The 27,335-nt window shown below is 34.5% G+C and overlaps 1 protein-coding gene and 1 pseudogene across 6 annotated transcripts in view; one reads left to right on the top strand and one right to left on the bottom strand.

Moving 5' to 3' along the window:
- LOC149798980 (uncharacterized) overlaps positions 1 to 26,904 on the top strand; it is a 72,178-nt gene extending 45,274 nt beyond the window's left edge. For 3 of the 6 annotated variants that reach the window (XM_089957892.1, XM_089957891.1, XM_089957893.1), the window contains 8 exons: positions 4,207 to 4,403; positions 7,584 to 7,657; positions 9,265 to 9,310; positions 9,878 to 9,913; positions 12,681 to 12,749; positions 13,334 to 13,467; positions 16,831 to 17,082; positions 23,542 to 26,904. In XM_089957892.1, the coding sequence (XP_089814018.1) occupies positions 4,207 to 4,403; positions 7,584 to 7,657; positions 9,265 to 9,310; positions 9,878 to 9,913; positions 12,681 to 12,749; positions 13,334 to 13,467; positions 16,831 to 17,082; positions 23,542 to 24,422 (1,689 nt within the window). In that variant the 3' untranslated portion in view covers positions 24,423 to 26,904. Of the gene's footprint in view, positions 1 to 3,820; positions 3,934 to 4,206; positions 4,404 to 7,583; positions 7,658 to 9,264; positions 9,311 to 9,877; positions 9,914 to 12,680; positions 12,750 to 13,333; positions 13,468 to 16,830; positions 17,083 to 19,205; positions 19,631 to 23,541 lie in introns of those variants that run through there. The other 3 variants (XM_089957895.1, XM_089957896.1, XM_089957894.1) reach the window with 3 other exon arrangements.
- On the bottom strand, positions 20,473 to 22,199 carry LOC149798981 (uncharacterized; annotated as a pseudogene).
- Positions 26,905 to 27,335: the final 431 nt, after the last annotated feature.

Genomic DNA, 27,335 nt, shown 5'->3' with positions numbered 1-27,335 from the left:
GGAAGTTAAATTAGTGAAAGCTAGACTAAAGCAAAGCCGATGGTTAAATGACTGAATACACAAAATGTGAAATTCAACGAATAACAATTTAGTAACAATTCAGTAGTCAAGTGCTTCAAATTTCTCAAGTACTCTCCTTCCGCTCGACCCTGTGATAGCCTATTGCATCATTTAATTAGCAGTGTGAGATAGCTTTTCACCTGTCCTTGTATTCTACTTATCTGTGTATTCTTCTCTCCTATTCCTCTAATTCCTTCTCCTCTTCCTCCCGACTTTCTCCGAATTCCTTATCTTCCTCAACTTCTCTATACTCATCATCCGTTCCCATTTTCTCCTCGACTCATTCTCCTCCTCCTCCTCCTCGATTCTCTCCACCGACTAGACTTGTCGACTCCGACTGCTCTGCTAGTCTCACTTCCGTCTCCCGTCTTAGAGACTCGGGACTTAACTGAACCGGAAGTTCTGACCCACAAAAAGCTTCCTGTGAAAACATAAGGACGGTGCAATATTTTCCTTAGCCCTCTCATCTCACACTACACCCAGCCTATCATCAGATAACGGCTATTAATTTACTTCGGTAACGCATTCATTCCAATCGAAATACTCATACGTTCTTGTATGCTAAAACAACGTCGTAATAGAAGCACGGCATCAATTGCTTCCCATGCATACAACATAAATTGCGACATACCAGAACCTATTCCAATTATACAATACAATATCACAGCAATCAGACGCATTTCATTACATTACAACTCATACAAAGTACATAAATATTCAAATATCCATGCTCTGATATATCTATACATGTATATTAATTAATCGTACACACTTCAACCATTTTCCTAATTCACAGTTCAAGCATGTGTAAATTCTAACATATCACATGAATAAATGCACTAATTTACTACGAAGTAACCTAATAGCGAATTACAAACATAATTCTGACCACAAGCTAACCATTTACATAATGCTCTACATAATACTCAAATACGCCTGTAAATGAACACTACAAAGGTAATTCTACGTACTAAACGATCCTAGTAATTAAGTATACATACTACACATAATTACAATTACAATGCCGTAATATTCTGCAAAAATCGAGCAAATAACTTACTGGCCTTTACGAAGAGTTGCATTTCATTAGAATCTCCTATCTAAGTTTTACCGTCAAATTACGAGTGGATTCCTCAGAGTAACCTTATCTTGCTCAGCGATCTTCCTAGGCGAGACGAAATTTTCGCTTTCTATTTAGAAGTTACGATTCAGATAGAAATGGTTATCACAATTCCGATTGGCTGTCCATGACACGATCAATCAAACTTAGCGGACAATGTTCTTCTCGCTGTCTGTCCACGTGGGGACGGATTTAGAACACGCCCGGTCCCTCGCGGGGTCCTCTGATCTTAGAACTAAGCTGTAACACATAGGTGGGAAGTCGCGCGATCTAACGCCTGTGCCGATTCAAGATGTCGTGTCTTCTCTCTGGTCACGGTAACCTTGCGTAAGAGATTAACTCATACATGCGAGAATGTTTAGACATCAACCATGGATTGTAATAATACCTTAGTTTATATACAACTTATGAATTAGGGCTTAGCAAACATTACACCATGTATGTATGTATGTATGTATGTATGTATGTATGTATGTATGTATATGTATGTATGTATGTATGTATGTATGTATGTATGTATGTGCAAAATCACAAGACAAATTAATCTTAACGGTCTGTCCAATTAGCCCTGGGTTATTGAGATAGTTTTCGTCAGAAAAAATCTGTATTATAAATCAGAAACAAAATAACAACAATACAAAAATAGTGTGAAACAAGCCTAAGTGCTTTCGAAACCTACCGATCCCTTTCTTAAGGATATACAGCTACACATAGCTGATTAAACAAATAAGAGAAGACAATATCTCTAAACTGTAATTCTTTACGGAATTCATTTTATGTTTGGCTGTAGATATTTGCCAAAAGGTACACTACCAATGAATGAAATGAACAAGGCGTTACTTGTTACAACCCATCTGAGTTCGGGACTTCCAAATTCTTACCGAACCACCTGATCATTATCCAGGTCATTGTATCCGGTTCATTCGTTCGGCATGAATATTCTTCTTTCCGTCAAAACATATCAGTCAAACCAATTCTTTTCTTGACAAATGAATGAAGATGTGTGTATTTACATTTAGTTTCTGTGTATAAAATTCATGCTTTACAACTTAATTATCTGCGCAAAAAAAAAACCTCTATTGTTACTGTCGAAATACGAATTAACTTTTTTGAAGTTGAAACACAAATGTCGGCCGTTTTCTAGAGGTATTCAGTTTATAGAGGTTTAATTAGCTTTGAATCGGGCTTATTAGGACAACGCTATCTGGTCAGTTTGCAGAAGAGTTCAGGTTACAGATTTGATGTTGTTTTTATTTTATGACCTTTTCTTAAGGCATATCAACACTTAGAAAATCATATCGCGCTGATGCAAGCTGAGTAACGTGCCTTGACCCAACTTCACGTCGCAATATGGCTCACCCTACAGTGCGAATCAAACCCGCACCATATGGTTGCATGTAGAACGCCTTAAGCAGTGAGTCACCGCGGTTACCAAGTGAGTTACAGATGAACCGATTTAAGGAAGTTTCTTGGCCTATCACTTTTGAATTTATTTTATTTATAGACTCCGTTAACAATACCATGGCATTTCATAATAGAGCGTTGCTTTTGAATCACACCATTAATGTGCGAAATACACTGCAAGCAATGTTCTTTTGAGATGTGTGTGATATTAGCTTGTTTTAAATCTAATCATCTTTTTTTTTTTTAAAATTAGAAACAAGGACTTTACAATCACCATCTAAGTATAATTAGTACCCTAGAATGTAAGCCAAAATTAATCCGCCTTGTAATATATACGTTAATGTCGAATTTAAGAGTGAGTATATCTTGCGACAGGTATGGATTATTGTCGAAATATCATATTTTGTCAGTGTTCATATTTTGACACTATTTCAAAGTGAAAAGCAGCAGGGAATCGCTAAGTGTATATTTCTCTTTTATTTGGTTCTCTCACCAACTTAGAATATACATCCACTGGACAATTTACAGCCACTGGCCAACAAACGCCGTCTGTACCCTTCAGTTTCAACTATAGAACTTTTCAAAGCTGCTGGCAAACCTCTTAACGTTTCATTCTGACAAAACCTTGCCAATCCAGCGGAACCATAAATGAAAAATAGCATAAGATATAAATAACGTCCGAAGGAAACTGAAAGCTTTTGAATTTGATTTCCATGTGGAATAAAAACACATCTTTGCAAATTAAATTTATAAGAACTGCATGCATGTTGTGAAAAGAACATATATACATATTTGCACGCAAAATATAACTAGCAATCTATTTTAAAAATACTTTTACCCTCTCATTATGTCCGCTACTGTAAGCGATTAAAATATACAATATCATGTTTACACAAATAGGTTTAATTTGCCTCTATCAAATATTCAGCAAGAAATGTCAACACTATGGTACGCTATATTTCATGTCACCTTTATGATGAAGACGAAAATTGGACCAAAGCATTCAGTTTGTATGTAATATGCAGCCTTGAACTAAAATATTTGTCACCAAATATTTTTAAAATCATTAGTTCCTTTTTAAACATTGAGAGAGAGAGGGAGAGAGATTACTACTGCAAAACCGTACAAAATAGACTGCTATATTACGTCACAGATGACGTCATTCAGTAATGATTTCTTTTGGTGATATTAACCTACTGCATGGAAATACCAGTAAGGACAGTTTATCTGGTTTCACTGGGTAGTCTCCACGACTCTCGTATGCTACATTACGTCAACAATGACGTCATACCGTAATGATGCCATTTATTAGTATTAAAATTTTGTGTTTGAATATCGAGAAGAAAAAGGTATTTGATTTATCCAGGTAAAGTCTCCATATGGTTTGATTTGTGACATGCGTTTTGTAAAGGAGTGACGGGCATTATTCCACGTTGTCAGCTTTTCTACTTTCCATTTATTAGATTTCTTTTTAATTTAGAACAACTCCATCCCAGTCCTCACTGAATATCAACTATGGCGGAATACACGCTTGCTATAGAGTAATATAGACCTTTCAACAAATATTTTATGACATTAATACACTAATAGTTAGTAGTTTTATTTGCCATTTATTTATATAGTTCGAGCAGGAGCATGGCGACATAAAGTTTCAGAGATCCCTGGCCAGCAGTTCAGGAAGACGATCAGCACCGCCTATGCGAAATGGCAAAATGTTCTACCGACCCAATCGCACCCATCAATATCTCTCCGCGACGGACCTAAGAGACTTGGCAGGAAGTGATGCGCAGCTTAAGTATGGACGTCCCACCAGAACAACGTAAGCTGTACAATGTTTATAATGATTAAAAGTCCACGGTGTACCTGAAGATACGTCAGTATAAAGTAGCCCTTCGCTAAAAGCTAACACAATTGGTTATATCGCATCTCGCTATAACAACTTGTCGAATATTTAAAAAAATGGAACCATATTCGTTCGCAACAGCAAAGGCTTCCGTAGATATAACTGTCTCTGTAACATATACCACTTTACTGCACACCGAGGTTGATATTTGATTGAAGAAAATTAGGAATATAAACTGTTTAAGCAAAGTGAATGGATGGATACATTAAAACAAGTAATTCACGTGAGATAAACACTAAAAAATGGCACGAGTAATACTGTAACGATGCATCACCATAACGTACTCCGGTTGCCCTATTCATTAAATAACATACACATGTTGCTGTGGCGTAAAATAGAAACAACGTTAACCAAACCAAATCATTATGATGTCATGGCTGTATACATGAAATCCATTCGGAGCATGAAAATAACACTGGACAATGCTTCAGCGATCAATAACATGAATGCACATTTAATTTTAAATGCTATTACAGCAACTTTGTAACGATAAAAAGGAAGGAATCAATTGGTTTCAATTGTCTGCAAGTTTTGCTTGCGTTGCTGTTCGCGATGACACGTCATCCATTTATTGTGATGTTATGAAATAATTGTGTCGTAGTAGAAACATGGACAGTTAATGTGGCGCTCTACAGTTTCGTATTTTGCATATTTAGAAATTTAAAGAAAAAGAATTTCCCCGGCTTTCCTCACTGGTTATACTGGCTTTTTAAAAAAAGACCTTGTATATCTTAGGTATAATTCAAAGAACCTTTAATTCCCTTTATTTTGATGTATGATTGATGGGTGTAATATGGGTTAGAGAGTATACAGCTTGGCCTTACTCCAGATGTGCACCTTTCAAAACTGTGCTAGCTCTACTTGGTCATTTTCACTTCCTGAACTTCAAAGGTAAATTGTATAAAAAAAGAGCCGATAACTTTTTCTTACATTTTATATATTTGGTAATTCATTCATTGCACTTTCAGAAGCTGGTATTGTCTAGTCTGGCAAAATTCATTTTCCCTATTTTAATAGCTGCTATGGATAGTGTACTTTAGACTAATTCAGGCCGATTTTTTAGCACAAGGGAGCAGTCATTTTAGTTATCAGTGTGCTTAAATCATGTACAATTTCCAAAAGTACAATATCCAAGAAATATCACCCACATTACATTAATGTAGCATACAGGTATGCCAATATTCTCTCCATTGTGCATGTTTTAAATGCGAACAACTTCACCTTACATACGTCACTCTCTCAAATGTACATAATAACTGGTTAGCGCCCCCTAAAGTGGAAATCTTTCAGAACCTACTATTTTTGCAATGGGAGTAAAAAATTTTAGAATTTGATTACACATAACTTTAAATGCAATTGTTCTCTTTATTTGGATCCTCATACTTCATATTCCTTTGGAAGGTCATTAATTTTATGCGTCAGAAAGTACGTATGTCAAAATCAATGTGTGATTCAGTAAAACCAATAATTTAATGCCGCGCGCTGATGTCACAAAGAAAGCAGCGCGTGTTTTGAAACAAATTAGTACCGCCCTGTTGTTTGTCATGTTAGGCCCGACACTCTCTTTTATTGATCCAGTTTGGTACCTGTCTATCATCAATAATTTTCGTCTGGATGTATTTTGATGGCATTTAAAATGCCGAGCATTCAATAATCAGAATTGAACTATTTTAGCATTAAGTATTAGAACACCTGTTCATTTTTAATTTCATTTGAATAAATGCGCATACATGACCACATTTACATGCACTTTACAAAATGTCCACTATTTACACATGATGTTTTCTAGCATGCGATGGGAAAGGTCGAGGACATTCCGATTGACCAGAGGTCGTGACATTATAAAACTATATCCTAAAATAAATCTCAAAATTCGTGAAGATAATGAGGAAGAGACCATGATAACTTTGAGAAAGACGTGTTGAAAACAGTTCTCATATATCTGAGAAAGGACGAAAGTCCAAACATTGTTGAATTCTTAACATTCAATGCTAACTCCCGCACCTCCATTTTTGGAGAATACTGATATCGCTTTCTCTTGGTGACTAGGAGGTAGATGTGGAATGATTTTTGAGGTAGAGAAAAACGAAAAATTTAAAGGATACCATTCGCCTTGGATGACGGACCAATCTAACTGGAATTTAACATGAAACTGCAAACGCGTTATCGTTTTGCTAACAAATTCTGACTTGTATGTGACACAATATTCGATTTTGTTATTATAACCTACAACGCACCAAGTGCTCACTCTTTTCCTTCAAATGTTTTCTGTACAATTTCTAAATAGACTTGCGTTTCGTCTCAGTTGTTTCGGACTCTAATAATGAATTTGCAATGTTACTCATACTGAACACGCAGTAACGTATATAAAACGGACATGATATAGAAGTACGCGTTGTCATTTTTAATGGATATACCATAACTCTATAGTATTCTCACACAATTCCGTTTGCTCGTAAACCACCCTCACACACACCCTTTACATTGGGTCCCAAACATTGTGAACTTGTTTGCGTTTCAAATCAATATGGCGTTCCTTTAGCTATACTGCCGCCATATTCGGTTGAGCCACTCTATTTTCAAGCAACACATGTGATGCAGGTCACCATCTTTTCTAAATCTCAATCATTCGGTAAATTGTGGATTAACATCTCTTTGAACACATGTTTGCACGAGGTTCTCCTATTTATTTGTTCAGTTTATTTTAGAAATATCAAAACAAGTTATTGCAAATATTGGACGCACATTACACAGTTTTGACTGAACTAGACTATTCTAGAAACAAATGGACAGTGATCAGTCTGTTTGCTTGTTTACATCAGAAGCTTCCGTTTGCATTGAAACACCAATAATTCGAAAGTGATAGGGAACCCTTGGCGATAACCAGGTTAGAAAATATAAACTAATGAATGAAGTAACTAAGTTTTGTGCATTTTTTTATATCCTTGATGCTTTTAAAATCGGTAGATGGGGCAGACAAGCAAACTTGAGGGTATGAAAATACTATAACAAGTTTGAAAATTTTATTTTCCTGATGCGACCATCGTCTTGATATATTTATATTTATTATAATTTTTATTTTATGATTATAAACAGATTACTGAGGGCAAGACATCGAACTACTTCAACACCAATAAATTCATATGAATCGAGACGAGAGATGGTGAAACGTAAGATTTGTGTATATTTTTATTTTAAACTTTTACTTTTGCATCTACCACTGTTCTGGCATTAAAGAAGGGATGTATCGTAGAGTTGCTAACATGGTATATGTAGCTCTTTTCACCGGTTGTCACATGAGCACGGCGTTGTCCCGGCAGGCAAAATTTGATTTTTTTTCGGAGCCCGTAACTTCAGTTTGGTACAACACAGAAAGGTCAATGATGACTTGATGAATAGAAAAATATATCAGAAGTAAAACGGGCCATATAGTATGGTCGTGTGCCTTTAAAGACGGAAATAGCAGAAGGAAATTGAGGGTCATGGGTGGAACCAAGGTTTTTTGAAGTTACGTACCTTCTCTCTTATATAGTATGATAGAGAGGGGCCTATGTCTGAACGAGTCATGGGGGTAATCTAAGGCACTTTTGTAACTCTATCATTTTTTTTCTTCAGATTATTGTTTTCTTCCACCTTCACATCAAGCTCACGTCGAGCTCATGTGCTCTTACCTAGTTGTATGTATATATGTTTTCTTTCTGGTTTTTCTGTCAGTCTCTGTATGTAAATTAGTCAGTGAGTCTATCTGCATGTCTGCATATATGTATGTGTTTTAAACTTTGTACTTATTTTTTCATGCAACATTTTCAGGTTGATTGGTTGTATTATACGACAACCCAAACAGAGCCACAGACGCGTTTAAAGACCTGATCTAAATTTTATGGATATTAGAAAAAATGTTCTAAACATTGTTTTATCACATGACTACAGTGCCTTTCTAAGTTTTCATCGAATGACAGTGGATATTTCGTCCTCTAAATTCTGATCTAGTCTTATTCAAATAACATCACATCAATGTCCAACATAATGTATAAGTAATGATGTTGATGATTTAGAGAGACAGATATATCACCTGAGCGGTGGAAAATGATTGGCTACATTTGTCTTGATAGACGATGCAAATTTTATTTTTATAAAAACAATAAAACAAATTAGAAACCTAAGTACCAGAAAAGACACCCATAAGAAAACACGTGTGACCCGGGTGTAGGGCGGGAGACTTAAAGCGTAATCACAGATTAATATCGATCGCTAAGCTATTTTGATTTCTTTACCAATACTCTTTTAGTCGCTCCACCCTCTTCTTCGCTAGTCAGTTGTCCATCCACTTCGTTCCATATTGATTTGTGATGAACGACCACTGGCTATCAAAAATAGTGAAAAATGTTAAAGCTTAATTAAAAATCTAAATCACACACACACACACACACACACACACACACACACACACACACACACACACACACTTTCTATATACCTTGGTCATGTAGTGCCAGGGTGTAACGACTGAGGAATACAGTATAAGTTTAATTCAAAGCAATCTGACCTCATTATTCTACTGTTCGTCCAGTACACCTGTAAAATCAATATTATTTATCACGTGATAATATAATCTTAAATGAATGCCAAAGATCGCTAAAGATAATAATTGTTCAACGAGTTTCATAAATTCTGTTTAAACGAATACCCGTGCAATATCCTCTATTTATTATAAATTTACGATCGTAGTAATTGACATTTTTGTCTGAATGTTTACACAAGTAATCATCTTTTCTAGGAGCTGAGGACGTAAAGACAAGCTCTGTTCATAGTACTCCAAAAGAGTAGGTATTGGTGTTTTTGACTTTCTAGTTTTCATCCAGCCATTAAAACATTATCAGTTCAGAGTGATTCAGGGTGACCTTTTGAACACTACTAAAGATGTAATGCATAAAATGGATTTAGAACGAATACTGTCCTACAATATTGTACTGATAAACTTTTGGACTATTTTTTTTCCTTCAAAATTGCTGCTGCAGTTTTATTGAAGTACTGAAGAGGTGTACTTAGGATAGCATGTTGAGTGCAGCTCTTTTTCCCTTACTCTATGACTTCATTTTCCTCAACAGTTCTGAATTTTTTATCTTTTGAAAATTATATTGGCTATCTTTCTTTACAGTTAATATAGTTTATATGTTTCCATCAATAGAAAAATATACCCTATTAGCTAAGCAAAAACGAAGTCGCTTAATACGGTACTTGTTTGACACATCAGCATTTCGGTGTAAGCACAGATTATCAGAAAATTTAATATTAAAGAGGAAATCTTCACATTTGTGTATATGTCTGTAGTTTGTCTACATATAAGTTTTTTCGCAAATTTTTTTAAATATATTACATGATAATTTCAGCTGGTCACACAGGCAACAATTTCAGCTTGCGTACAGGTATAAGACAGGCTTTTTTCCAAAATCTTTGCTCTCTGCCTTTTGTTGCAGCTCTCCCATCGAATAACCATGACAGTCCTGTTTTGCAATGCCCTCTTAAATATTTTTTTTAAATATAGAGTATGATAAAGTAAATATTTTTTCGAGGTGTAAGCACATGGAATTCTTACAAATCAATGCTCTTTGTACATCAAAATAAACTCATAACCTTTATAAGGTGGTGGGAATACCTGCAAAATTGCAGCATGTACCAATTTAATTTAATTTATTCTTACTTGGTACATTTTATGAATTAATCAGTCAACGTTATGCATGGTATGGCAGTCAGGAAGTGTACTTCTACAACCAGTGAATGGTGGAAATAAAAATATATTCTGTAAGGGTGGGTAATAATAATAACTAGGTTGCATTTTACTTAAAACACTTTCTTTTTGACTGCTAGTCACCACTTGTATTTTCTCCACACCATTGCCTGTCACTTTTAACCGATATAACTGCAACGTAGAATTCAGTTTCCCTCCAATGAAAAGTCTGATTTTCGGTGGTGGCTAATTTCTCACTGCACACTTTTACTTTTACGTAATTGGTCTTCAATTATGCCTGCAATTTTCATCAGTATTTACCACACTGTATTGTTTACGATTATGTCTCCAGGCATGTTGCCAGCAATATATATTTACAAATTAAGGGGATTTGACATTTCATGTGGATCTTTTACAATAATCTCTTGAGGAATTAGGGCCTTCAAACGGTATATTTCATGCATTTCCACCAACTGTGTAACTCACCCACCCACCCACAAAAGCCTACGATAGCTAAATAGCCTTTGAAGATCTTATTATATATATTAAGACCACTGCTATGAAAGACCACCTGTCTTGAAAGACCAGGTCCTTGCACATATTTATTGGTTATATGGTGTTATGACCTGTCATGAGACCAGCTGTCTTCAGAGACCATTATTTTTTTGCAGAACGGGTGGTCTTTCAATACAGGTTCTACTGCATATATACTATTATTCTTCAGTGATTTGTACACATTATACATTTTTATTGTACGACTCGATGTTGTATTGAACTGTATTGAACCTCTACCGGATGAGATAGCAGTGATCCGTAACGGAGAGCGCTTTAGACCACTCGGCCACTTGGGGCCCCGTTTTCTTTTTTTTGTAGCAATATATATTGTATAGATCACTGTATAATGACCTTCTTTTTCTACATCTTGGACGAGTTTTGTAGGAATATATATATATATATATATATATATATATATATATATATATATATATATATATATATATATATATATAGTATGGAACACTAAATAAGAATTTTCATTATACATTTAACTTTAATTCTGACAAGACTTTCTTCCTGTTTGAAAATACCCTTTATTTTCCATAATCATTCAATGTAGATGTTTATGTCATTTATCACTGCTGCGTATAATTAGGGATTCATTAAGTTCCAAATATTATAGATTTAGAACAATAATGTTCATTAGTTACGCCAAAACTTATGATGAGATGTAAGTGGATTTAAAATGCAAAATACAATTTAAAAACAAAAAATAAAAGCTGATGACGATCATTAATATTGTTTTAATTTGTTGTTGCTGTTATCATGGTTGTTGTTGCTATTATTATTATTATTATTATCATCGTTGTTAAAGAGTCTTTGTTTTACTTATTGTGTGGTATTGTGTGGTAGTTGTTTGTTATTACTTTAGTTGTTGTCATTAATATATTTTCTGTCTGATGTTATAACGGTACATATTCCTTGCCTTATATAAGTACCTCCTCTAAACTAAGTACGCAGCATGATACTTAAAAAAACAAAAAACTATTCAGCCATGACATTTCAAACTGTGAAATTAATATTTAGTATCAAACAATTGGGCAAATTATAAAATTTTCCAAAGATTCTATTTTAATTTTGTAAAATTTTTGTTAAGATTTTGGGTGTGAAGATATCTTGCTTTTATGCGAAAATATTGTAGAAAATATAGCTTAGTGTGAATGTGAGAATATAAAATTTTTTAGCCAGGGGGATGAGAGAAAATAACTCTCCCCGATAAAAGTTTTCACTATCCAGTATGGATTGTTGGAACAAAAGCGAGCTACGCACGATAATTAGATTTTGTACAATATATAATTAATAGCCAGTCACATGACATAAATGAACGATTATGATTTGGTTGCACTATAGTGTGTGTGTGTGTGTGTGTGTGTGTGTGTGTGTGTGTGTGTAAGACCTTTTGTTGAAATCATAACAATTTTTGTTTTTAAACTTGTGAACCAGTAACTTGTTAAATTTTCAATTTTATATAATGACGTAAGCTCAGATTTTTAAAAATAATCAGTCTGATTAAAATCATATCTTTACTACCCTATGCGAAGATCTGACTGCTTATTCGTTATGTTCTGGTGACCTATGATATTACCATAATCGCTAATTTTATCAGCCAATCAGAGAAAGTTTTATATCTTGACGTTTGGGAGACCGAGAAGTGTGGCTGAATATCATCAGATCTCTGAAAAATGCACTTCCATTGGCTAGTTCATAGATCACCAGAACATAGCCCATAAGCAGTCGCTGTCAGATCTTCACGAAGGACAGTGGATATTTGAATTTAATCAGAGTGTCTTATAATGAGCAAGACCAGAAAATCTGATATTATTTCGGCTAAGGAGTCATTTAAATGCTTTCTTTGTTTTATTGGCTATTTCATCAATATAGCAGTACTGTTTATGTTTCATGCGCAGGTTCTTCAGTCTTTACACTAGTGATGGAGAGAGTGCACATGCGTTCATCACTGGTGCCAGATACAATAGGTATGTTGAACACAATTATGATGCATAACATTACTTTTCTGAGAGAGAGAGAGAGAGAGAGAGAGAGAGAGAGAGAGAGAGAGCAGTGTTTAAGCAACTACACGCGTTTATGTTATTTATTTGTAAGATAATAGATTTTTCAAATCTGCACAATTTAGGTTGCTAAGGCAAATTCTGTATGTACTAATATTTATTTACACTAAGATTTTCTAGCATTGAGTTCACATTAAGATGGCTAGAACTTGCCATTTGTGTTGTATCACAAGTAAGATTTTAATGACGTTTTTTCATAGGAAATTATGTAGAAACCGGTAGAAGAGGCAAGCACATGAACAGCAATATTGTAACGCTGGGCTTTTCTGGTAGGTCTCTAGCAGACGAGTTTAATCTTCAGTGATCATAAATTTACCTGTGAAGAGGGCAAGTTAGCAGAAAGATTTTTTTTCCAATTCGTGCAAAGACAAATTCAACCCTTAAATAACTAAATTAGAGTTTGTCAGAAACCGTCTGAACATTCATGCGAATATCGAGAAAACATGGTCAACTTAATGCTTAGATTAATGAGCTTTTTTCTTATACTTCAGAGCAAGATTCCTAGATGCAAAAGGTTTGACCATGTACGGTGTATATATGCCGAGGGATCAGCCCCAGAACTGCTTCATTACAGGTTCAGCCAAAATGAGGGACGTTGGGGATGACATTCCTTCCGCACCTCCAGGTTAATACAATATCATTTCTTCTTGGTTTGTTCGTCTGTCAGTTTACCCGGCTGTATATTTATTATCAGTGATAACCAGCAAATATAAGAGAGGTGATGCAGGTCGATGTTAAGAATGACATCGACACGAGAAAGCCTGCAACCAGTCGCAATATCTGTTGTTTGTTTGTCCATTAACCTGTTATTCGCTATGTTTTTGAGCAGGACTGTTTCGCATCTTTGTAGTAAGGTCTACCTACCACACGTTTACCGCCACCACATCGCACACAAAACTAATTAGTGCAGAGGCAACGGTAACAGGATACCTTTGTCATATATTGTTACGCGTTTAGGCTCTAATAAACAGTAACAAAAGAAAGAGTGAAAACAACACGCTTTGAAGAATTAAACAAATTAAATAAGTCCTAGTAATGAAATGTTCTAATGAAATTTGAGTTAGAGGCCCGACGAAAAGTCCTAAATAGAAAGCGATGACGTATACTGTAGCTAGTATTGTGATGTTGTGTCTACTGTTCTTTGTTGATTCACAAACAATATTCCGATGTTTGAATTTCCGAATAAAATTTTTAAAGAAATGTCTTTGTCCAAGAATTCTCTATCAGCACTCAGATATTTCCAGGAAAAAAATTAATCTTTTAGAATCCAAATAATTTGAATAAAAATTAAAATATAACAGACAAACACTTTCCAGTGTAAGGGTAAAAGCCCAAACTGAGAAATATCTCTCTAAAAATCGCTAATAAATCTAACTACTGCGCAATTTCAGACAACCCAGATCTGCGAAATAGGGCTGTTAACAATCTAAAATCACATACTCCCAAGTATGACCTTGATAAAAACCATATCATGATGGGGAACTAAGTCAAAAATGGAAACAGTGTTTCTATTATTAGGTATTTATGAAAAGATTCAGGTAAAACTGAATTTTCTGGAAAATATCAAATTTCTAGTAAACGAAATTACAATACATTGAAATGTAAGAAAATTAAAAATTAAAAGATTTTAAAACTTACAAACAATTAAATAAAATAAAATATACAAAATTATATATATATATATATATATATATATATATATATATATATATATATATATATATATATATATATATATATATATATATATATATATATATAATGTAATACATTTGGAGTGTGCACATTTGGTTATAGCACTCCGTTATAAGGAATTCTTAGGCTTTTTTGAATACTTGTTTGATTATGGGAACTCGGTCCGTCGGAAATATTCATCAACCGGGAACAATTAGCCAATTACTGTACTAGAAGCAAACGTCATGGAGTGAAGCGTTATTGAGTTTTCATGATGCCATGGTTTACTTTTGGTGGATTTAGGTCAGAGGCCCATGAGTGTTCCTGTCGTTTAATAGTCCCTTTTAAAATCTAGATGTGTACATCGTTTGTGTGACTCCAGGTGCAATATTTATGATTGGAGACTGTTAAATTACACAAACGAGATGGAACTCTTTTGTCGTCCGCATATACCGTTTATGTTGCTATGGTGGCAAATGTGATGCAATTTTACGGCGAAATATGGATTAAAACCATGATTTGCCTGACTTAGGGTGGCGTATTGAAATTAGTTCCCCGTGTTAGGGGAGTTCTATAGTTTTACGGCGTGAAATGCTGACGGTACGGAAGGTTAATGAGGAGAAACCATGCAGTTGTGCGGTTGTTAGACAACTGGAAAGCTGTGAGATTTGTGGTCTTGTATTAATTAGAGGAAACTTATTTATGCAATGGCTTTCTATTTTACAACAGAAGTTGTATGGAAGTCTTTGGAATTAGGGGAAACTTATGACTTCTTGCGGAATCTCGCCAGAGTTTGACATCGCTCGGTCAAGTAAAACCCCTGCATTGTTACTATATATATATATATATATATATATATATATATATATATATATATATATATATATATATATAAAAAGTTGAAATGAAATAGCAAGATCTAAGGACGTAAATAATTATGTTGAAAGTTTGTCTATTTAGTTTCCTGATTACAAGAAATAATAGAAAAGAACAAGAATGATATGTGCTGACAAATAAAATTAGTTGCTTTATTTAAGTATTTCGTGAAAATAATTTTTTTGAGTATGAAACAACTTCTTTTAAGACGAATATGCATTGATTTTATCGTTATCAGCCATCCTTTTTTAAGATATGTAGGCATTGATTTCACCGTCATCAGTAATCCATTTTAAAACGTACAGGCCTTGATTTCACCGTTATCAGTCATCCTTTTTAAGACGTACAGGCCTTTGTTTCACCGTTGTTAGTCATCCTTTTTTAAGACGTAGAGGCTTTGATTTCACCGTTATTAGTCATACATTTTAACACGTACAGGCATTGATTTCGCCGCCATCAGTAATCCTTATTAACATGTACAGGCATTGATGTCACAGTTATCAGTAATCCTTTTTAAGCCGAACAGGAATTAATCATTGATTTCACCGTTATTTGTAATCCATTTTAAGACGAACGTACATTGATTTCACCGTTATCTGTAGTCCATTTTAAGACGAACGTACATTGATTTCATCGTTATCAGAAATCATTTCATTAATATCATCATCTGTAAGAATATGGCGAGAACTTTCCAACTTAATATTAAGTCTTGAATTCTTCCATTAAAGTGGCTAAAATTTAATTTTGACCAGTCAAATGTCTTACGTATTGACTTTATCTTACGACTTGTTGTTAGTGTAGCTCGAATGACCTTTCGCAACATTGGCGAGGCGAACACTAATTCGCATCAATATATGGACAGTCCATACTTTGAGCATTTCGTAAACCGGAAGTTTGTAAAAATGTTGACAATAGGAACAAAACATAGCTTCGTGAAAAGAAAAGCAAAGGACCTCGACTCAAATGAATTCAACGCATACCGATTTCTGTTCTGCAACAAAGTAATGTGATATACCTATTTGCAAGCTGGTAATTTAGTTTGGATGAGCTAATATGATTTGTCGTCTTTACGAACATCGTCAGTAATTGAAAAAAAATAATCTAAAAAGTAAAGAAATATTGTATGAAATGTTGTACAAATTGCTTTCTTTTGCATACGCAAAGAATGAGGTCGTGTATCAGTGGTAAAAAATCTTGTCAAGCACTATCAGTTACCATACGCATGCCATCACAGTGTCACACATTATCGATCGCCATACACATGCCATCACAGTTTCACGCAGTATCAGTCAGCATATGCGTGCTATCACACGTCAGTTGTGCTCTCCATTTTTATTTTTTGCTTATTTCATATTACTGGTGAAGCTAGGGCCATGATTTACGAGGTATCTGGTGAATACATGTATACTAAATTCAAAAGTGTTCGTACATTTTGCAGATTCCCCTCGCTCGGATATGGATATTAAGCCAACACCATCGCAGTCTCACCATATGTCACGTCCGGCGTCTTACAAATGTTGCTCCCTACGGAAGAGTCTCAAGCCCACCGTAACGAGGCCGCGCAGCGCGTGGGAAGGTGTTGCAAATGGCGCAAAAGAGTCACAAAATGTCACGGATCGACCAAAGAGCGCAATAGAAGGGAAGAAAGATACACACGACGAAGTGATTGTTAATATTGCAGATGTGAAAGGTAAGTACAATACACAACAACGTAAGTTGTGTCTAAAAAAAACATTAAATCAATGAGTAATAAATGGCATGTATGGTTATGTGATTATGTTTCTGTCGTGTATTCCTTAAAGTGCCATAACACTGTATCTACACCCTAGTCCTACATGTAAAACCTTGACGCTGATATTTATGTTTTGGGCGTCAGGGTCTTACAGCCTAACTAACAGCGCTGTGTAGTGTGTTTTGATGTCGACTAACATCGTAGCGAACGTCAAATTTTCAGGAATATCTCCCACAACTGGCAACTAAAATAAAGGCGCTTTTCTACAAAGTAAAGTCAAAACATTTTAGACTTTACTTACTATGATGTATTTTCTCTAATAAATTCAAATTCTCATAAAATAAATGACCTGTTTTCAAGTTTCGTTGGCCTACATTGCAGTTAACTGGAAAGCGATGAAAGCCGGGAATGCCGAAATCGGGTTGTTAAAATATAATTCTTTAACGAAACGAATAAAAATATATTATGCTATTAGAACTGTAAAGCAACGTTTCGTTTCGTTCAAGAAAAATATCCGCCACATAAACTACTCAAACATACTTCGGCATACCTCGACTACCGTCGCATTGCAACAAATTCAAATGTATGTCAACGGAACATGAAAACGCGTCCCTTTGCTAGTGTCATATTTTCATTACGCCAGGATAAAGACAGCACAGTAAGTATATTAATTACACATAAATTAGTGGAAGAGTGTCGATATAAGCTGCCAAATGTGTGAAATATTCATGAAACCTTGACTACTCGTTCCGATGTCAACGACATCGGAACACGCTATACAAGGCCGTTATTTGGATAGTAAGACATAGAACTAAAACAAAACCAACATGTGCTATGTCTTACGTTGTAGGACTACCGGCACCCAAATTAATCGGTATTAGTTTGAACCCTATATTTCCAATACCGACGAATCCGAAGTTGCAGATGAAGATGACGAAGAAAAAAGACAAGATAAATTGACGGACAATTCATGGTAATTGTTTTCTGATTATGTCTACGGCCGTAAGTTACGACAAATATATGTATCCGACGATATTTACAGCACTGTTCAACAGTCTCCTGTTCGTTTATAGATGGATTTTTTCTTACCTGTAATAAAGGCTGTATAAGTGTATTGCATTTTCATGGGTAGATACATATTTATACGTTGATAATAAGTAAAAGGTACAAGTTAAAATTTAAAATTTCTCATATATATGCTAATAGTTGATTTTTTTTATAAACTATGATATAAACCCTTTGTTCTGTGGTAAGAATCTACTTGCAACTTCTATTTTCTTCCGTATTTAATTTAATTTTACGGTGCTGTACTGAATGTTTTACCTGTTTCTGACTTTAGTCAGTTTGTGTCATTGTACTGTGCTATTGATATATTCATAAATATGAGATTAAATTTTACAGGCACAGCAATAAGCATTACAGAAGAAAACTCTGTTTTATGTGTAATTGTGGACATTGTTTGGTAATGCCCACAGCAAAATAATGTGTATGTTGTTGTTATATAGAGAAGGTCACAAGTGTCCGCAATGAATACTAGGGGATACAATGTATAACACACCATCCAGGGTTCAGTCCAGTTTGTTTAGACATCCATGTTTTAAAAAATTGCATACTACCAGTATAGACAACAATTTGGAGAACGTCCGGGAACAAGGAAATGAGTAAGTAAAATGTTTGAGTAATTTTTCATGTTCTTTTGTTTTCATGATCTATGCATGACAACACAGTATTGGGTTATTAATACAGCAAATAAATAAACCTCTTTTTCCAGTCATTTTATGCCACCTTCGTGGATTGAATCCGTGTTCTGGAGGCCTACACTGCCTAACCTTTATACCACAGTGATACTGATAAATCATGCCCCAAAACAATACACATACATGTACAAATATTGTTTTATTTCATTTTTTATGTCAGAAAATAAAATGTTATATATATATATATATATATATATATATATATATATATATATATATATATATATATATATATATATATATATATTTTTTTTTTTTTTCCTAATTTGATCTAATGCATAAAGCATATTTTATTTCAACTTAACTTTCAAATTATTATTTCAGAAGACATCGGTCTACAACATATAGACAATTTGCTTTGGTGTTGGCACTTCTTGGGCAATGAAGTGAGGGTCAACATTCCATCATGTGTTGTTAAGAGGATCTGCACTGCCTTTCCTGATCAAAACGTCAACAACACTGGCTGTCATGAGGCTGACAGCGATTAAACCTGCGTAGAAGATTTTGAGTAGCAATATCCTTGTCAGGCCTCTCATACAGACTACATAATGGTGGTGGTACATCCATGAGAAGTTTTACTACTTCATCATTCATATGAGACATATTCTCCAATTGTGAATGCTGTTTTCATCAGCCATTCAACATAATCTGCAAATTAAAGTGAATTTAATATGCACTGTATTGTACAGGCCAAAAATTGCACCTTTTGTTGAAGTTAATTCATAAATTAAAAATATTTGTCTTTAAAATTGTTTGCATATTTTTATTATTTTACCAGAGTGCAAAATCATGACCTTTCAAATTAAATGAGTGTCAACTTTAGCAAATATTTTGCCTTTACTGTTTGAATTTAATTTTAAAAAATGATGTAGTACTTACACTTGGTACAACATTATTTATATCTTTAAGTGACATATCATTAATTACTAATGTATTATCTTACCATATGTTGAGTCAACCAGGATTTTCCTGACGGTGTATTCTCTTTTCTTGTACTGGATTCACTATTTTATATCTGTCTCTCCCATCCTTAGTAGGGGCCCCGAGTGGCCGAATGGTCTAAAGCGCTCTCCGTTTCGGATCACTGCCATCTCACCACTGTCTGCGTAGGTTCGAATACTCGGATTCGGCCAATGTGAGTATGTGAGAAAGATTGCTAGTAGCTTCTCGAGGGTCGGTGGTTCTTTCCGGGCTTTTCCCGGGTTCTTCCTCCACCAATAATACTGGTCGCCATGTATAGCCTATCGTGTGCTGAAAAATGGCGTTAAACCCTACAACAACAACCATCCTTAGTGCATGCTTGCTCTCTTTTTGGCTGTTTTCATTAAAATGCAATGCAGCTAGCCAAAGCCTATTTAAAAGTAAATAAAGATGCAAAATATATAATTCTATCAAAATAAAGATAATTTATTCTTATACTTTATTTGCAAACATTCCAAAACACTAAAAACTGTTATACAATTTTATATGCAGGATATCAAAAGATCAGATCTTGATATCTATAATTTAATTTGAAGATGAATATACTGGACTATAAATAAAACACTGAAAAACCTGAATCAGTATATTTTTGTGTGCATTAATTTAAGATTTACCTTGAAAACTCTCCTTGATAGGAAAAACCAATCATCTTTGGTGCAAAATGATTGATCATGGAGTGATATCCCTCCAGTGCTGAAGTTTGTTGTCCAGATGACAGCATTGGTACATATTTTCTCATTTGTCTGCTGATCACGATCTCTTCCAGCTTTTCAAATACTTTAGATCCTATAAGTTATATAATATATTCATCAAAGCTTGGTTTTATGCTATCTTGAATGAAAATTAAAGTCTGCACTAACACAAATATATCTAAATTCAATAAATTACTTGACCAATACAGTTAAGTCAAAGTCACATACCTATATGACATGCACTCCATAAGATGCTTTTGCATACCAAATATCAGAAAACTGAACAAACTCTAAAGACCTAAAAAAAATTTGCCAAGAATAAAAGTTTTTTTTAAAGAAAAGATTTAAACCATATTTTACCTGGTTTCAACCACTTCTTTCGTCTCTCTTTCCTCCAGAGTACCATGTTCACATGATACAAATAAATCACCATGGCCAGAATGCACATTACTGATGTGGTTTATAACAGACTGCCACTTTTCTAGCATTAATTCTTCGTTTTGGTCAGGCAATGATGCTGCAGTCCAATACCGGTGGTTGACCAAACTCTTTATCCATGGAGTTATATCCGAACAGTCTTTTTTTTTTTTTGATAAGTCAAAGAGTTTCTTTTTCAGTCCTGTATATAGAAACAGACATTAAGAGCATCATGAAATGTTTGTTTCAACGATACCTTTCACAAGTCAGAAGTTTTTAAAACAAAATCCTTTTTTACCAACTGATTGAACAAGATGTTATATTATGAATATCTAAAACTTCTACACTAAATGAAACCACCTACAATGGGTATGATTTTGAGTGTCACATTAACAACATTAACACTTGTTGCATTGACATTTATTTTACTCTGGTTCTTCTTCACTTTACAAAGGCAAGTTAAAAATGAATATCAACGCAAAAACATTTTGCATTTTATTTTCCTTACCTTTAGCAACATACCAGACGTCGAAATAATGTTGAGTGTCTGTCATATTTTCCCTCACCCATTTCACTATTTGGACATTTCTTTAATTAGGGATTTGATTGGGATTCCATGGTACTTAAAGAATTCCACATTCCTTACAAGACTTTCCTTTTCCATGTGGCAGCTGCTCTTTACCTCATTACTCTGTAACGTAATGTTGGCACAATATTAAATCATATACAATTTTATATTTGATTTTGAGATGTTTAATGCCGCACCCAACAATATTTCACTTACACCATGTCAACCAGTTTTATTAGTAGTTTTAGGCAAATAATGCCAATTTTAACAATAATTCAATTGTTTTGTGTTGGCCAGTTTAATTTATGTAGAAAGCTGTAGTATGTGTACAAAACGTCAAACCATACACAAGCAACTAACAAACTTCATGACGTGAGGTCAAGCCAAGTACACCTTGTTCCAAATGGGATTCAAACTTATAACCTTGTGTAATCAAGAGATATGTGTAAACAAATGACCATAAGATCAAGGCCATTTTGACCACTATCCACCATAACAGAATGTGTTTGAAACATTTAAAAATATGCATTTTTAAATACCGACTTATTTTTTCCTTATGAAGAGCAAGCCTATCCTTTTCTCCAAACGTTTAAGTTGTAGTTATTCCTTTAATTTATTTCTAGAAATCTGACACGCATTTTGTTAAAACATGTTGTTGTCAGAAATGTCACTCTCATTATATATATATATATATATATATATATATATATATATATATATATATATATATATATATATATATATAACCTTCTCATTGGCCAACTGAAAATAAGTTGTAAATAAATACAGTACGTCATTTTCTTTTCACCATTGAGAGGACAGTATTCCATTCAGCGCGTTGTTCTTGCATATTAAGCTGGCGCGGTCAGGCACATGTCGAGCGGTACCGTGGGAAAATGATTTGGCATTCCTTATAGGTATGATGTTAAGTCAAACTTTTGATAGGAATACAAAGTCGAATGCCCGAGCTAAATATCGGTACCAAATTTATTACGCTACGCGAAATGTAGCTTGAAATAATTATTCTTAAATGGGTCGCGCGAGAAAGGAGAGAAGTGTCCTCCCTTGTAGTTATTATATAGTACATGTATGACAGGTCAATTTTAAGTAACGATACGAGCCCCTGTGCTTTGTTTATGTTTCGATATAAACGGAAGTAAGGTGTATGTTCAAAATATGACGTTATGCGATCTACACACTCCGGAAATTACCGAGCGACAAAATCGGTCTGCTGTGTATTATTTTCGAAAACACAGCTGAGCGTATTTCTCAGTTATTATGGCGATTTTTCCATCGGCTGTTTTTTTTTTTTTTTTGAAAATTATTATACCGCTTTCAGATTTTATTTTCTATTCAAATAATATTGAATTTTATTTACTTTATCTACACTGGTATGGCACTTTAAACTTGAGACGCATGCATATGTTCCCAGCCTCAACTGTAGAACATATTGATACACATCACATGAATAATCTTTCAGAATTGTATATTACGATATTTTAGCAGAACAGAAAAAACTTGTGGTGTCCTATTATTAATTTTAATTTCCTTCCTTGATGATACTGTTTTGCTGAAATATAGCTCATGAAACAGTACAATTGGTATTTGTAAGAAAAATAATTTTAATGAATGAATTTAAATTTTTTGACGAAAAACATATTTGTGTGTGTGTGTGTGTGTGTGAGCAACAGAATTTGCCAATTTGTTTAAAATACCTTATTGTCTTAAAGAGGGCTTTCAACCGTAGCCATCATTTAGCATATCTGTGGCACTTTAAATGGCAATCATAGCTGTGCTATAGCTACAATTTGATGTATCTTAATTGATTCAGTATATATTGGTGATATGTGCATGGTCAAGATGGTATTGGGGCTGATGCATACAGGCAAGACGATAGGTGCAGATTGCATACATACATACATACATACATGTCTTGATACAAATGAAAGGAATTGGCTAATTTGGAATTAGTTAAATATTTCCCTTTATTCTAATTTTACAGGAAGAGGAGTTCATGTCATCTTGAAAGGCCAAAGGCTAGTTGAAGCCATGTCTTCAGACTCGAAGCTTCCAAGAGTCCAGGGAGTTTCTGTGCCAAAGGTGAGGAAGTCCGATGACCCGGTAGATGAAATGTTCATGCTCAATCAACCTCCTTCAACTCCGATAAACCTAGCAGATGGCGAGAAAGACAATCAAGATTTAGAATCGATGTCGGCTGTGAAACAGTCGATGGACAAGAATGTAGACTATCCTTCTGAGAAGGTTAGCGAAAATCATCCGCAAAGAAAGGACCTTCTGGAAGAAAAGAAAGATGAGAAAAACAAATTGATGGACCATAAACAGATTAGACAAGGAAGTCAAACCGTATTGATAAAGGCAGAAGGCAAGACATTACACGAATCTCCTAGACCTCACAGTAAACAAGAATCAAAACAGAATCCTCGTCGGGAGAGTATCGAGGGAGATTTTGCTGAAGAAAACGAGAAAGAAAATGACGATAAAGGAGACGCAATTACGATAGTAATACCTCGGGAGGGAACAATTGAGGACATTGAAGTGGCAGAAAAAATTAATGAACATCCTACGAAGGATGAAGCGGTTGAAAGAAAACAAACAAATAGATCTTTTGATAAGGACGTAACCTTCTTCATAACAGAAGAAGAGTCAGAGGATAAACTTAAAAATGGTTCAGAAACACATGACATGTCACATACTGGTAACAAAGAAGATGCTTCTGCGAATCTAGAAGAAATAACACACGAGATTAACAAATATGGCAGCATTCGTAGGGACGATGTGAACGATCGGATAACTGCTGATGACTTTCCTTTCGAAAATTCTTCAGAAAAGGTGGAAGTTGGAAGCGAGAGTAAAGAAAGTTAACTTGTTGAATTTTTTAAAAAGTTGTTGAACAAATCTTGATGAAGTGATACATTATTATAAAAAAAATGATTCTAAAATAAAATGAAATGATGGCTGATAGAGAAATCAATCTCACCCAAAAATGCCTGCGATGAAGATAGACTATCCAAGTGAAAGTCAATAAACATATGTAGAAATGCGACTTTAACATTCATAATCAGAGATATAGAGACGAAAATTACATTTATATTCATTATAAAGAATAAATGATGAGTTTCATCAAAAAAAAAAAAACAATGGGGGGGGATAAATTTTGAAAGGATGACGGTAGTGTTGCTTTAAAGAATGTGTCAGGGAAATTCTTCAGCTAGACCTTTTTTTTTTTAAAGTGTTTCCATTGTTCTAAACATTTTATTTTATACAGCTTGCGGCTCAAGAAATCAGCAGCTTGTGTGGTGTCTTTCCTGCAAACTTCATGAAATACATATCAAAATGTAACCTCTAAAATCCGATGCCAAATTGTTCTAGTGTATTAGTCATCATCCTTGCCACATTCTAGATAAATAAATATAAATTATGAATCTATCATATATAGATATATAAGTGTTGCTTTGGTTTTATTAGCGACAGAATATAACTTGAGCATTCGTTGCCTTTCATGAAATTTGCGAGACATCTGCATTTTCTTGATATATTTATTTATTTCTTCACTACTGTATTTTAATAATGAATGTGCCCGAAAACTGACTATAAACAAGTCATTTTGTTTAAAAGTTGTCCCTGTTGAATATATTTTTAACAAAATGAGTCGTGTTGCAAGCATTACAGTGATATAGTCATTAGATATTGTCCTAAACGTGTAAAATGTTCGGTGAATGCACTTGATAGATCAAACCAGAGGAAAGTACTCCCTAGCCCAGGGTACCCTTCCAGCCCCTCTTTTAATGCCTTTCAGGAGTCACTAAAAGACCTTCTAAAACTTTTTTTCTTTCGATTTATTCCACCTATTTTTCTGATTTTATTTAATATAGAATAAATATGAGTGTACTTTTTCTGTTTCTTCTTTGAAACAAATCCATTATCGCTCAAAAAGAAAACGTACACCTTTCAACAAAAGAAAACGAGTTGTGGTGCCTGTGCATATATAGGAACGCACCTGTACATGTGCACACACATCTACGTCTTTGCACGTGTTTTAAAGTATAAGGATTATCTCCCAGTGTTTCGTTACATTTATTATGTTTTTGAGCTTACGTGCATTCAAATTACAAATTTTACATCACAAGTTAAAGGTAGAATACAAAGGGAGTTCTATTTAATTTATATGTCAAGAAAGGAGCATCGGCAAAGACTCTTGAAAAAGAATTAATAGCATTGTAATTTTAAAGGAAATCAGAAACTAATATATACATGCATTTTATGACTGCTACTTTGTGTATAAATGCACAGTCGAAGCTTAATAGAAAAGTGGCTTAACGGATTTTTTTTTCCAGATAAGAATAGCAAGGTGTCTGCGTGTATGTGTGATTTGGATTTTTAACGTAGCTTTAACAATTCTTCAGTCATATTGCTACGATGTCTGCAGTGTGACAGTTTATAGTGATGTCTAGCACTGGGGCATGATGCCGCAGACATGTAGCATGATGTCTCACCCAGCCACATTATCCTGACACCAGGCCGAAAAGTCCTAACACTAACCTCTTAATGCTAAGCGCCTAGCTGTTAGTACCGTTCTTAAAAATAAGTCTTTGGTATGAGTGGGCCGGGGTTGGAACTCGCGACCTCCCACATCCAAGCCGGACGTTCTAATCAACAGGCCACCGGAGCGGTCAATAAAAAGATTAAATTATTCTTTGAGATGTATGGTTGATTTATGTGTCTAGGTAGATTTGGAATATATGTAAACCATACTAAATAGAGACCACTTATAAATGGTCTGTTATAAAGCATATGAGAGTCCTCACACAAAAACACACAAACAAACACACGAGATTCTTAATAAACAACCTAAACCTTCACAAAGTAGTAAATTATAGGAGCATACGCTCTTTAATTATTTACTTACTAATCAATATTAGGACTGTAACGTGAAACATCAACAAAATCGACCATGGTTTGTATTTTTCTTTGTTTTACTTTTGCTGCCGATGACCATTGTAATTCAATGTGTTACAACATCTTGATACGGTGTATTTCCGCACTACTTGTTATGTTGTTTCTTTGTTACTGAAATATGGTATCTTAATTATTTTAGATGTCTGTCATTATGTCCAAGTTGTGACAGGAATAAAGGCTACAGTTAATTGACATAACAAGTTTTACGTTGTCAATGTACAGACTATATGCATAAAATATTGAAACAGCATTGTAACACCCTTTGTATCAAGGCAAACCGAAGGCTGACAAAAATTGTAATTTCTGTACATATTAAAACTTTATTGCTTCTGTAACATTTCTTTATTTATTCAAAAAGTGGAAATAAATATTTATTCGTACCATTTAACGTACGTTGATTGTTTGATGCGTGTGTCACTGAACAAAACCTCAAGCAAGCATGTCAAAATACAGAAAAGAATTTCTCCGGTAGAGAATATCCACCAACGAATCGCCAGATGAAAGATACCAAGCTTTGACGGGCACAGGGACAATAGGAGAGAAAGACATACATTTATTTTATGATAGCCAGTGAATCGGTGGACTTTCCAAGAGAATTAATTTTGAGTGAATGTCAGTTTCATTATTTTCACTTATAAACGTTGTTTTTTTTTTTCTCTTCAATAGACATATTTAAAATTATGATCAGAGAATTGCATTTATATTGTTATCAATCACTTGGTGCATCCGTAGCATTTCGACCTGTTATGCAAAACCACCTTCAAATCACACTTTGTATCATGTTTATATTTGATTTCATTTTTATGCTTTCTTAACTTG

The sequence above is a fragment of the Sinohyriopsis cumingii genome, chromosome 5 (assembly GCF_028554795.1).
Source record: "Sinohyriopsis cumingii isolate HCF-2022 chromosome 5, ASM2855479v2, whole genome shotgun sequence".
Taxonomy (NCBI): domain Eukaryota; kingdom Metazoa; phylum Mollusca; class Bivalvia; order Unionida; family Unionidae; genus Sinohyriopsis; species Sinohyriopsis cumingii.
The sequence above is the reverse complement of the archived record's forward strand: the minus strand, read 5'-3'. Positions and strand labels throughout refer to the sequence as shown.